Source organism: Euprymna scolopes, chromosome 21 (genome assembly GCF_053919585.1).
Source record: "Euprymna scolopes isolate OS-2025 chromosome 21, ASM5391958v1, whole genome shotgun sequence".
Taxonomy (NCBI): domain Eukaryota; kingdom Metazoa; phylum Mollusca; class Cephalopoda; order Sepiida; family Sepiolidae; genus Euprymna; species Euprymna scolopes.
Genome location: NC_136502.1, coordinates 64,222,569 through 64,237,665, shown reverse-complemented (window position 1 = coordinate 64,237,665; position 15,097 = coordinate 64,222,569). Strand labels below are relative to the sequence as shown.

Below are 15,097 nucleotides of genomic sequence, written 5' to 3'. Positions count from 1 at the left end.
TATTCCAATACATCGGTAAACACTGTATGGTTTTCGAGCTGAATAAACATGTTACATTGAATAAAAACACGAAAAATATATCCAGTTAGGTAGAAAAGTAACTTATCTTGCCTTTGATAACATTTATTTGTTATATATTTCTTTTTGGACAACTTTTTCGAATCTATGTGTACCTCCAGATTTTCTAGAATTTCCCGCTAGATTGTAAACGAAATCTCCAGATCTTGCAGGAAAACCGCTAAATTGTAACACTGGTCACGTGACAGGAAGCGGTAATAAATAATTGTCCCTAAATAAAAAAAATCGCCTCGGTACAAACAAATCCACCTATTTATCATAGAAAAATTAAGTATAATGTTATAATTAAAAAGAAATATATAAAAACACACATGGATATATAAAACATATTATACCAAAACGTGGAAGCCATCCGTCCAGTGGTTTTTTAGACAATTAATTCCGAACGAACCAACATTTACATTTTTATATATATAGACTAGCTGTACCCGGCCACGCGTTGCTGTGGCTCAGTTTGTTAAAATGGAACACATGTGAAAGTAGAGAAAAGTTTGATTCTTTTTTTCAAGAGAATGTACAAATTATTTTTTTTTTTTTAACAGATGTTAAGAAAATAAACAGAAAAATACTTCCATCATTAATTATGCAAAAAAATAAATAAAATGTTGATTTAGTGTTTCAATATGCTTATAAATTACGATAAAACTTGCTGAGTATTCACTTTTACAGTTGTTGTAAAAATGGAACGGAAACTTAAATTTTGCTTCCTTTTAATCTTTCTTAATTTTTTAATTGTGCCCCCCTCAAACGAATATAATCAAAACAGTAACATTCAACAATTGTACTTTATGTATATAAAACACAAAATATTTATTAAAAAAAAAAATTTAAAAAAAAAGTTAATAACGAAAGGGAAATAATTCCATTTTTTAAACGAAAAAGTCAGTTTACCTAACTTACTGTATTAATGCTATTTTTTTTAAGCAAGAAAAAAAAAAATATACGCGACTACAGAACACCGACCACTCTAATTTGTTTTTTTATAGGTAATTGAGGTTGCTGACAACGAATCTGATAGTCAAACTTGGGGCAAATTTACCGTTTGCATGGTATTTACCCGTGAACTCACGAACTTCTTTCCACCATTTTGCAGCTTCCGTTTATGCTACGCGCATGCACGCTGTAGCATAAACGACGGCTTCACCAAGCAAACTACGTTGGGGGGAGGGGATTTTTTTTTTCCAGGACATAGAATTTTCTAATTTTCAAAAATACATTATAGCGCTTTTTGGGTGGAAAATTTAAAATTAGCTGAAAAAGAAATAAAATAAGAAAAGGAAAGCACACAAAGTTGGAGTAGCGGGGGGGGGATTAATTTATCTGTTTTTTTTTGTTTTTTTTACCTGGAACATCGAATTTTCAAATTTTCCGTAAGTAACGCACCGACATTTACCAATTAGAACACCATTTAACATTTTCCGAAGATTTTACTTTGTACATTGGGGGGGGGGCGGCGGATGTGATGTTGGGGCGTAAATGTTATCAAAGGCAAGATAAGTTACTTTTCTACCAAACTGGATATATTTTTCGTGTTTTTATTCAATGTAACCTATTGGGTTTGTATTACTGTACACATAGATTCGAAAACGTGTTTTTATTCAATGTAGCATGTTTATTCAGCTCGAAAAACATACAGTGTTTACCGATGTATTCGAAAATTCAAGATGGCGTCTGATTCTCTCTTTAACACGGTAAGTTTGGGAAAAGGTGTTATAAATAAAAACCCAGATAAAATACTGTTAAAAACTCGCTCAATATATGTTACCGTGACATAGGTTGACATATATTCGGCGGGTTTTTAATAGTATTTTGTATAGTTTTTTATTTATAACACCTTTTCCCAAACTTACCGTGTTAAAGAGAGAATCAGACGCCATCTTGAATTTTCCAAGTCATCAGTAAACACTGTATGTTTTTCGAGCTGAATAAATATGTTGGGTTTGTATTACTGTACACATAGATTCGAAGAAGTAGTCAAAAAACGAATATATAACAAATAAATGTTATCAAAAGCAAGATAAATTACTTTTCTACCTAACTGGATATATTTTTCGTGTTTTTATTCAATGTAACATAATTATTCAGCTCGAAAACCATACAGTGTTTACCGATGTATTGGAACATTCAAGATGGAGTCTGACTCTCTGTTTAATACCGTAAGTTTGGGAAAAGATGTTATAAATAAAAAACCGGATAAAGTACTGTAAAAACTCGCTCAATACATGTTTGTGATATAGGTTGACATATATTCGGCGGGTTTTTAATAGTATTTTGTATAGTTTTTTTTATTTATAACACCTGTTTCCAAACTTACGGTGTTAAAGAGGGTGTGAGATGGCATCTTGAATTTTCGAATACATCAGTAACCACTGTATGTTTTTCGAGCTGAATAAATATGTTACATTGAATAAAAACCGAAAAATATATCCAGTTTGGCAGAAAAGTAACTTATCTTGCCTTTGATAACATTTATTTGTTATATATTTGTCCCCCCCCCCAAAAAAAAAAACAAATTAGAGTGGTCGGTGTTCTGTAGTAGCGCATCTGGATATTTACAAAAAAAAAATATTTAGGTTTGGCTATAAATTCCTAAACTCATTTCATCCTAAATAATTTAGGTGACTGAAATAGGAATCTAATTGAATCTTTAATTTCCTGAATAGTATCCGATAATTCATTTTTCTTCGAGTTATATTGAATACATTAATACGGACTTTAGGGGCTTTTTTCGTAATGTTACTGTAAAAATTATTTTTTATTGTTACAAATTACGATGCTTTAAAAAAAGCAAAAATAAATTCTTGCGTTTTTTATTTACTACTGAAAACATAACTTTAGTAAAGGTATTTTTTGTTTAAACAGAATAAAACATTTTCACTAAGAGTTAAGTAAAAATAATTAGTTCATTATATTCTGCAATCATTATTTGAAAAATACTGCAATTTTCATTAAAATTGGTTAATTTCTTGATTTTTGGTGAATTTTTAAGTAAAGGGAGGAATCAAAATGTGTATACACTTTGAGCGTCGGCATTCATTTTGAGACCACGTGTGGTTAATTTAAATATCCAGTTTGGCAGAAAAGTAACTTATCTTGCCTTTGATAATATTTATTTGTTATATATTTGTTTTTTGACAACTTTTTCGAATCTATGTGTACAGTAATACAAACCCAAACTTCGGAGGTTGGAATCCCCCCCCCCACCTAAAATGTACTTGGAAAAATCGATTTTATAGTGAGATTTAAGAATGGTTAGTCGAAAAAAAGGTGAAAAACAAAACAAATAATCAATAAATAATTGTTACCAAAGGCAATAAATGCTACTTTTTTTTACTTACATTGAATATTTTCAAGCGCTTTTCTTTATTTTTTAATAATCTAATGCGGATGTGTGGGTGCCAAATACCTCCAGATTTTCTAGAATTTCCCGCTAGATTGTAACCAAAATCTCCAGATATAGCAGGAAAACCGCTAAATTGTAACACTGGTCACGTGACAGGAAGCGGTAATAAATAATTGTCCCTAAATAAAAAAAATCGCCTCTCGGTATAAAGAAATCCACCTATTTATCATAGAAAAATTAAGTATAATGTTATAATTAAAAAGAAATATATAAAAACACACATGGATATAGTAAACATATGATACCAAAATGTGGAAGCCATCGGGCCAGTGGTTTTTTAGACAGTTAATTCCGAACGAACCAACATTTACATTTTTATATATATAGATTACCCAATTCACACATTTGTTTAAATAAATCTTGTCTTTTGATTTATCATTGGCATCGACTTTATGTATCCATATCTATTTCATTTCATACTTTATGTATCCATATTTCAGCTATCCTTAGCGACAACTATTTTAAGTTACTCAATCTCTCTTCTTAACCTACATAATGTAATTGTAACAGCATATTTGCTTATTCTTTTGTTTTCTTTTTTTCTCTTTCAGTTTTGTGATTGTTTACAAAAAAGGTTACCAAGAGTTTGATGATGTTGTAGGGTCTGTTAGCACAAAAGTGAAGGGCTATTCATTTGCTAACAGGACTATAGCAGGTGATTTCCCAGGAATATGGGATGTGGCTGATTATACTGTTCCTCCACAGGTGAGCAAACAAGAAAATTCAGTATCCTTTTGTTACTCTTCTAAACACAGAGAAAAAAACGACCTGAATGAAAAGGGAGAGAACATTTTTTTTTGTACCAATAAGTCAAGACCCACAAGCCACTCGAGGATAAGGATTAGTGAGTTTATTCAGTGAACAGTGAGACAACACCTTGAGGATTGGAGACGATGGTTAAAACTGGGTAAAATTTGTTTATCTAAAGAAAAGCTGGTTTAGATTTGAAAATGAGCATTTTGTTGTTAGCAGTTTTAATGTGTTTCATAGACGAATGAGTCTTGGAAAGAAACCTTGCTCCTAGAAGTTCTGTTTAGTTTTAGGCACACAGAGGAAGAAAGTACAATTATTTACAGTGATTGTAGCTAGACAAGTTTTGTTTTGAATGTCCCATATCCTAGTGTGTGATTAGAAAATTTGAGAAAAGACGTATTGAAAGGGAGACATCTCAGGTAAGAGGATAAAATGCAGGTAAACAAAAAGTGGGGATGTAAATTTGTGTTTGCATTCAATGGACTGGCTGTGCTCATCTGCTCCTTGTTTTCATCCAAATTCAGTGCTTGCTTTTGACACTAACTGTAGTTGCCAATCATGTGGTCCTGGTCACTGTTGTAACAAAGAGATTTTCATTCTAAAGAAAATCACAACTGAAGTTTAAAACAATACTTTATTTTAAGTAATTATAATGATACTTGTTTTCTTTTGTTTTTGTTTTTTTAGCAGACAACAAACTTGTTATCTGGACAAACTTCTATTCCAACAAATAATCCCTCCATTTAAGGCCCTAATAAAATTTGATATTGCTATCATTTGCATCTTTGCACCCGACTAAACATTCAGTTATGCATGTTTAGTGGGGAGGCAATTAAAGAAATTGTTATATAACAAGATATGGAACCCGAATAATTGAAGGCCACTATTGTAAGTGTGACAATATACAGAAAAATGTTGTAATCCAGTCATATTTTTCCCAGAAGAGCTTTTTTTATGCTATTGATTTTTGTTTAAATAAATATGTGATTAAGAATATTAAATAAAATAATAGTTACTCAAGCTTATATACATATATGTTCTAATCTCATTGTAATGTCTTAAATTAATGTGTTACCATTTGCAATACTTACAGCATTAGATCAAAACACCATTTTGAATAGCAACACTTATTGTAAATAGTATAATTTAGAAATGTTTACCTATGATAATGAAATTGCTAATATTTATGTGAGAAGAAATTTAATTGTTTATCTGATAACAAAAATAGATAGAAAAATGGTAACATGGTAATGATTTAAACTGATTTTTCTTTTAGGACATTAGTGAATAAGATGAGCACCACGGATGAGAGTTCAAAAGGCAACATGCAATAAACACATCCTCCTTCAAAAAAGGTGGAAATGCTTGGAAGTATGATCTACCATTACGTTAACAGATGTGATAAATTCTAAATAACACAAAGCCCGTATAGAGATGAAACAACGAAATGGAGTTTCATTGTATGTTAATGAACAACTTTATTTGTCATATTCGTTAGTGGCGTTAGTAGAAGAGAGAAACGGGTTAGTGTGTTGAAGTCTTCTTGTGTAAAGGTAGATTTAATATCATGCCGGCTGGTTGAAGGAGAGAATAGTTCAGTTCGGTTTACACGTGTTTACAGCTAATAGCTGTCAGTATGAAGGAAACTAATTAAAGGAGAAAGAAAGGGCAAAGACTTCAGTGTGTTTACGTATGTAGGAATGTGCATCTGATAGTAGAGATAGGGCAAAGGGTTAGTGTCTTGTGGTAAGAAAAAGTAGGGGTGTGTGTGTTCTGTATCTCGCGAGGACAGCCCATATGGCAGGTTGTGGTACTTTATCAAAAATTTTTTTAAGGTCCAAAAGAAGATCATGGGCTGTTGCTGTTCAAGGCTTTTCTCCTGCAGTTGCCTTCCACAGAAAATCATGTCCACTGTCCCCCAGGAAGGTCGAAACCTGCACTGGGTCTCTGGCAGGACGTCCTCTGCGAGGATGAGCAGGCGGTCAAGGAGAATCCGAGCGAAAATCTTACTCGCGATGCTAAGCAGTGATACTCGTCAGTAGTTGTTACAGTTCTCCCTGTCCCCTTTTTGAAGATGGCAATGATATAACCATCACGAGTCGCTGGAGAGAGTCTTAGTCTCCCATATTTTTAGTATCAGGAGCATCAAACGATTTCTCAGCTATATATATATATATATATATATATATATATATATATATATATATAAACTGTGTCAATCGCTTTATTGCAGATTAGTAAAATGTCAATATTTCCCTAAATATACGTCACAAAAAATGAAAATTGTATCATCAAAGGGTGGCTTTAAGTTTAGCTATTCTCTAAATTTTATTCAAATTCATGCAATATTCATTAAGTTATGGCATTTTATTTATTATCAAAGAAATTTTACTGTCTATCGCTTTATTATGAAGATCTCTTACAATGCCAAAAAATTAGATGAATAAAGTTTATCAAAAAGCAAAGGATTGTCCATCAAAAATTTAGCCACGGAGCTGGAACGGGATCCAAAAACCTTGGCTGCATTCTTGAACAACCTGAACACCAAATCCAGAAAAATAAGGGCATCAGGAGAAACCTTTTAGATCGTGATATTCGGAAAACTCATAGGGAAGTCAACCGAAACATAAACAGCACCAGTGCTTTTTTGAAATGATTTTTTGGAGTGATTCCAACTTTTGCTAAAAGTTGGAATCACTCCAAGAGCCAGGCATGCCCGATACAATGTGTTAAATGAGATTCCAAGGAACATCAAACCTCTTCCAATGCCTTCATTGAGCAAATAACAGAGGGAAAAAGGAATGACTTGGACAGAATTACATGAAAATGGATTTCCAACAGGCCCTATTTAGGGATGAGGCCCATGCTACTCTTGACGGCCAGGATACATGGACCAACGTTTGAAAGCCGTACGGAACTCCGACTTGTTACAGAGTTCATCGCCAACGAGGAGGTGGAGGCATGTTTTGGCCGGGAATCATTGGGGATGAGTTGGTTGGACCATTCCGAGCGGCAGAGGGTGTAAACCTTACCAGCAATGCATACACGGCCTTTTCGGATAATCATTTGTCAACATGGTTAGATGACCTAACATTGTCATGTCGCTTTCAGATGATTTTTATACATGACAATATACCATCCCATTTTGCTTTAGGCAACTGCATCCTTCTTGAATCTATGGAATTCGTTAAGGAAACCCTCCAGACCTTACTCCATTGAATATCTCTGGTCAATATTAAAAAGAAGAGTTTATGAAAGGAGAGCAATTTACTTCAAAAGATGCCTTGTAGAGGAACATAGTTGATGTTGATAGTCATAACTCCTTTTAAGATCAAAGAATTGACTTTCTCGTGGGACAAAATGTTTGTTTTAAGTTATTTAAAAAAAAATGGTCGATAAATAATATATTAATTTGAGGCCTATACCTAGGATATGTTCATTATTCTTTGACAGAAAAATATAATACAAAGTAAAGTTTGCAAGATAAGACATTCTATATATATAAAAAAAAACATTTTAAGAGACCTGCAATAAAGCGATAGAGAATGAAAATTTTTCGATAAAGAATAAAATGTCATAATTTTTTGAATATCGCATGAATTTGAATAAAATTTTCGGAAATAACTAACCTTAAAGGAGTCGTTTGATGATATAATTTTCATTTTGTTGTGACGAATATTTAGTGAAATATTGATATTTTACTAATCTGAAATATAGGGGTTGACATATATATAAATATAAAATATAAAAATGAATACTTTCTTATCCTAATAAGAACAATGGAGGAACTCATTAGAAAAATGCGCTGGAAGGCCTACTTCTTCCTTAAAGAAAAAGATCCTGCTAATCCAACCAACCACTACGGATTTACCAACAAAAACACAGCTCCATACATAGAACAATTGGCCGCTTTTGAAACGGATCTAACAGATATTATTAACCACATCTCTTTCCGTAAACAAAAAAATCCTTTCCAACTCCACATGGACAAAATAATTAAAGATATAGATAAATCTAAGCAAATATACCTCAAGGCTGATAAATCACAAAATTTCTACAAAGTCTCCAAACAAAAATACTTAAAACTTCTAAATGATAATCTCACCTCAACATACAAAAAATCAAATATTGACTTAATCAAAGACATTAATATAGATAGTAAAATAATCACAGATACTTTAAACCTAAGCAACAGGGTAGCTAAGCTAGATACTAAAAATGCATACCTCCTTATAAAAGACCATAAAGAACACTTCCGTACCAGACCACAAACCAGGCTTATCAACCCCACCAGACCCGAAATTGGCAGAATCAGTAAAACAATTCTTGAAAGAATCAATAAACAAATCAAAAATAAATTCAACCTAACCCAGTGGATTAACACCGAAGACACCATTAATTGGTTCAAAAGAATACCTAACAAGAACAAGGCTGCATTTATCCAATTTGACATAGTTAATTACTACCCTTCTATTTCTAAACACCTTTTTGACACTGTCTTGGATTTTGCTTCTACCTTCTCCGATGTTCAACCATCTGAAACTGACATCATTCTGAAATGCCGTAAAACTGTCCTACTAAGCCAAGACTCTCAATGGACTAAAAAAGACCAACCTACCTCCTTCGACCTTGCGATGGGTGCTTTTGATGCAGCTGAGGCTACTGACTTAGTAGGCCTTTTCATCCTATATAATCTCACAAAATTTATCCCCAACAACAACGTGGGACTTTACAGAGATGATGGCCTTATCATTGTTGAAAACGCAAACGGCCCAAAGTGCGAAGGCATTAAAAAGAACATCATCAGGGAACTGAAGAATATGGATCTAAAGATTGAAGTAACTTCCAACTTAAAAACAGTAAATTTTCTAGATGTTACTTTTAACCTCCCTAATAATACTTATGAACCATACACTAAAAATAATACATACCCCCTATATATACACCCTTTGTCCAACCACCCCAAACACATTATTAAACATATCCCTAAATCAATAGAAAAAAGGCTTAGCACAAACTCATCTAACTCCAGCATTTTTAACCTACACAAACCCTTCTTTGAAAATGCTTTAAAGGAATCTGGATATTCCAACCCTAATATTACATACTTGGACCCTAATAAACCCAACAATACAAATAGGAATAACAGATCCCGCAAAGTCCTCTGGTTTAACCCTCCCTATAATAATATGATAAAAACTAAATTAGGTAAAAAATTCTTCCTGCTTCTTAATCACCACTTCCCCCCTAGTAATATTCTACATAAAATTTTTAATAAAAACACTATTAAGCTTAGCTACAGTTGCACAAATAATCTAGAAAATAAAATTAAAAAACACAACAATAAAATACTAAATAACCACAACTATAATAACAATGGTCAAAATAACTGTAACTGCCTTAACAAACCCCAATGCCCGCTCCAGCAAAATTGTCTCTCAACAAATGTGGTTTACAAAGCAACTATTGCCCCTGCTGAAGACCCACAAAACAAAAAATTTTACATTGGCCTCTCAAGCACCACGTTCAAAGACAGATCTAGAGTGCATAAATGCTCCCTAAATAACCCCAACCACCCCAATAGTACTTCATTAACTAACCACTATCTACTACTTACCCGAAACAACCTCACCCCAATTATTAGCTGGGAAATTCTTAATAGAGCTAGTACCTGTAAATCACTAAACTCCCCATGTTATTTATGCTTAACTGAAAAATTACTGATTACTAATTTTAGAGATAGAGATAAACTTCTAAATAAAAAAACTGAAACCTCACTTAATTGTAAACATTATAAATCCCACCTCTTAAGCAACTTCTCACCCTTCTAATAATAACTATAACCCACCCCTAAAATCTAACACTAACGAATTACGCACACCCTATTTACAACCGAAACTATATAGTCCCCCATTCATTCTAAAAGAACCCCTCCATAGAACCCCCACCTATTTATCCCACCATTTTTAGCTACATCTCTCTTTACCTAACTCATTTTTGTACCCCCCTTTGCCTTAATCACTCCTTATGTCATTACTTAAAGGTTCTCGCCCCATAGTTTCTTATTGGCTATTTCCATGGTTAAATCTCGATTTCTAATATTTCAATTACGTACTTATCACAATTGGTATCCTTTGACTTGCCTCTCGGTCTATTATCTACTTGTTAACAACTAATCATTTACTTACCTTCTATTTTAATTAATTACTTAATTTACCATCTACATATAACATATATATACACTTTTCTCTTATATTTACCTCTTACTAATTCTTTCATTAATAATTATCATATTTTTTAACACGAAGCTTACTTACATATATTTCGTATTTGTGTTTGTACATATACTCAAGCACATGCTCCTCCCCATTGATGTGTGTACATTTTTTACATGTGTACTCATGTGTATGTATTTATGTATTTTTGTTATCTACTTATATTAACATTTTATTAATAATTATATTAATTTTTATTATTTAATTAACTTACTGATATCCTTACTTTTTTACTTTATTAAATAAACCTATAACGTATAATTCACCTATTTACCCTTCTATTTCCCCTTTCTTTCTTTCAACTTAACGCCCGACAACTCAAAAAATTATAAATAATAAATTAAAAACAAATAATTAATTTTTTCAATCTCTCCCTGCCCAGCTAATTTATATATATATATATGTGTGTGTGTGTGTATGTGTGTGTATATGTATGTATATGTGTGTGTATGTATGTATTTATGTGTATATATATGTATATATATAGTTATTTGTATTTGTGTGCGTATCTTCTACATGTGTGTATATGTATGTGTTTATATATATATGTTTTTGTATTTGTGTGCGAATCTTCTACATGTGTATTTGTGTGTGTGTGTTTTTCTGTGTGTATGTGTTTTATTCACTTATTATAAATATGTCCCTAATAATTTTATGAATTTATTATTATTTGATTAAATTTCTGATATTCTTACATATTCCTATATTAGTAAAATAAACTTGTAACTTATAATTCATTAATTTATATTTTTCCTTCTCTCTTTCCTTCAACTACAACGCCCGAAAATTTAAAAATTATTTATAAAATATTTTTCAATTTCCCCCCCTCCCAGATAATTTATATTTATATATATATATGTATGTATATGTATATATATGTATATGTATGTGTAAGTGTGTGCATCTGGATGTATGTGTATTTACATATATGTTTATATATGTATATATGCGTGTATTTTTACGTATCTGTATGTGTGCATATATATATATGTGTTTCTGTATGTATGTTTTTTATATATATATGTGTATGTGTATATATATATATATATATTTATATATATATATTTGTGTGTGTGTGTGTAATCACGCATGTGCTTTTCCCCCATTTACGTATGTGCATTTGCTGTACATATTTATGCGTGTGCTTGTATTTATTTGTTACTTATTATTGTTAATATTGTTTTTTTTGTTTTTTTTTGGTTTTTTTTTCCTATTATTTAAGTTACTTACTTAAGCTTTCACCTATTTTATTTTATTTCATTAAAATAAACCTGTAACGTATAATTTCTACCTGCCCGGCTAATTTATTTATATATATATTATATTTAATTATATATATCATTACACTATCAAAATAAACCTGTAAAGTATAATTCATTAACTTATTTTTCCTTTTCTTTTTCTTTCCATTTTATAAACAATAAATATCTTTCAATCTCTCCCCGCCCCGCTAAATTACTTTAAACCCCATTTTCAACCCGTTCCTTCACTAACTTTAACTCTCCAACCTGTTGCCATGGTGATCCTTTAAATTAACTGTTACTTATGCCGTTATCAACAAAAGTAGCGTCTTTTAAGTTTAAACCGTTAAAAAAAACGTATATAAGAATTTACACATAATTAATATTTAATTATAAACCCCTCTCTTTTTTTAATACACTCCTACTACTTTAAACTCCAACGTCCTCTCCCCACCACTCCTCCCTTCTTTTCTAACTCCCCTTTATCTACGATTTTTCCATTCTTATTTGACTTTATAACTTAGTCCACTTATGAATTCTGACGATGCTAGTTGGATTTTTTCCTCTCTTTGAGGATTTTCCTCTAGCTGAAACAATTTGTAAACTCATTCTGGACTCACAGTAATAAATTTCCTATATACTGCTCTGACTACACATTGAGCACTCTAGTCCGGTTTTTTCACCACTGGTAAATAAATATATATATATATATATATATATATATATATATATATACTATATATATATATATATATATATATACTGCTGATCCAAAATTTAAGATCACTTAAAAATCTTTAAAAGAAACCTTTTTTAAGGATAAATTTTAAATTCTTCCGACTTAAGGTTACTAATACTACAATCTAAAAGGTTAGGGAAACAAAAAGGTACATTCCAAAAGTTTTATTTAAAAATTTGCATTTTTATTAAACTAGGCTTTTGACACATGATCAAAATTATAAGACCAAGGGTATAAAGTCTTAGATTTATGGTAATTCTAATATTTTTAGTTCAGTTAGAGATTAGCAATCACTGTGTAAAGGTAGGCCCCACAAAATTTCTCCTGCATCGAGTAGGAGAATTAGATGGGCTGTTATGAATGACAGAGGACTTTCTTCTAGTCAAATTAAGGCAGTTACAGATGCTGATTGCAGTCCAATAACCATCAGACAACACTTACAACAAAAAGGCATGGTAAATAAAAAGCGTAAACAAATTCCTCGATTGCTTCCACGTCACAAAGTGGACTGCTTAAGATTTAGTTATGAATATCAAGCCTGGGATGTTTAGAAGTGGAAGAAAGTCCTGTTTTATTATGAGAAAAAATTCAATTTAGATGGTCCTGATGGCGTCCAATGATATTGGCATGACAAAAACATGCCCCATAGAATTTTTCCACACATCATAGTCGTGAGGGGTCCGTAATGGCATGGGGTGCCTTTTCTTACAGAGGGACAATGGAGCTCCAGCTGGTGCAGTGTCATCAGACAGCAGCTGGTTATGTTAGCATGCTACAAAAAGCATCTTTGATGATGGAGGGTCATCGTTTGTGTGGGGATGGATGGTTATTCCAACAGGATAATCCACACTGCAAGACAGACCTCGAGCTTTTTACAAGAAAGTAGAGTCCATCTCTTGGGACATCCTGCATGCTCACCGGACTTAAACCCAAATTGAAAATGTTTGGGAATGGATGACAAGAGAGGTTTATCAAAATGGCAAACAATATTAAACAAAAAATAAACTTCGTGAAGCCATCTTCAGAAACTGGAGCAGGATCCCCCGCACCTTAATGGAAACACATATTTCTAGCATGCTCCAAAGAATTTTTGAAGTCATCAAAAGCAGTGGAGGTAGAACTCATTATTAAGTTTGATTGTTGAATGTTTTCATGCACTTTTAATACAATTTTTGTACAATTTAATAGAATTTTTATCTCTGGTCTTATAATTTTGATTATGTGTAAAAAGCCTAATTTAATAAAAATGTAAATTTTAAAAATAAATCTTTGGAATGTAGATTTTTGTTTCAATAACTTTTTAGATTGTAGTATTGGTAACCTTAAGTCAGAAGAGTTTAAAATCTATCCTTAAAAAAAAGTTTTTTTAAAAAGATTTTTAAGTGATCTTAAATTTTGTAGCAGCAGTATGTGTGTGTGTTAGTAGTTTGCTTGAAGCATTGCTGGTAAAGGAATATATTGAAGTTTTAAAAGCCAAAAGCAATGCGGAAAGGACCAGAATCATGAGCGTAAAGAAAAGAAAAACAAATAGACGGGTATGTTCAAGTAGAGAAATGTCTAACTGTTTATTCATCTATCATTCCTCACCTCGTATAATTATTTTGCAACCAAGTTGTTGGTATGTCCAGTGTATATAAAGTTCATGGTGGTATGAAACTTTCATTAATTTCTGGAGAAAATTCTTCCCCTTTTCAAAAAGAAAACAAAAGTATATTCAATATGGCGGAAGAGAACAGGACTGCAGATAGAGGTTACGACCGCAGTTAAAACCATAGGTAGCTGGGGATAATTTTATTTTATTTATTTATTAGCTGGGGATAATTTTATTTTATTTATTTATTTAGTTAGTTTTGTTAAAAACATTTATTGGCTATGTTTTTAAAAATCTTGTTTAATTTTTTATTATTATTTTATTTATTTTTTTGTCTATTAGGAGATATTCTTATGGTGAAATTTGTTATCCCATTATATTAATCTATTTTGTTTATTCATTTGTTAGGAATATCAAAATTCTTCTTTTTATTATTATTGTTTCAAACTAGCGATGCAGCTCAGATTAAAAAATAATTTTTTTATAGTATCGCTTCCATTTCTTGTAATAAATAATTTTACCAAGAATTCTTAATCAGTTTTGGTTTCGGTTTCAGCTGAAAGAACTCAAGTTATATATACATACAATCTTTTTTTTTTTTCTTTTCATAAGTTTCAGTTTCGATTCAAGCTGATGCACCCAACCCATATGGATATATTTCTAATTTTGTAAATCACAAATTTATAATATATAAGAATATATAGTAATATATACGAAATCTGCATAAATTAAAATATCATATTTAAGCGTATTTTCAACCAGGCTATGCCAGGCATCCCTGCTAGCTTAGATATATACTTTTGCACAAAAATGCTAAGATCAATATATTACATATGAAAGAGTCCACTGTGGAATTTCCACAGGTCCCGCTAGTTATTATTATTACCACTGCCACAAACCAGTGACACAACTAAGACTCTCTCTCTTTCTTCTTTTTATATAGTATCGCAGTAAAAATCCAGGTAACTTATGGTCTAAGGGAGATAACTGTTTTTAACTTTATTTTTTTTTCATTTT

General features: G+C 31.7%; 1 protein-coding gene across 17 annotated transcripts in view; it reads left to right on the top strand.

Moving 5' to 3' along the window:
• LOC145242419 (P2X purinoceptor 4-like) overlaps positions 1-15,097 on the top strand; it is a 691,075-nt gene that overhangs the window by 323,342 nt on the left and 352,636 nt on the right. For all 17 annotated transcript variants that reach the window (XR_013862728.1, XM_080105461.1, XM_080105465.1 and 14 more), the window contains one exon: positions 4,033-4,186. Coding sequence is in view for 16 of the 17 variants with exons in the window: in XM_080105461.1 (XP_079961587.1) it covers positions 4,033-4,186 (154 nt within the window). In the remaining variant the exon portion in view is untranslated. The remainder of the gene's footprint in view (positions 1-4,032; positions 4,187-15,097) is intronic.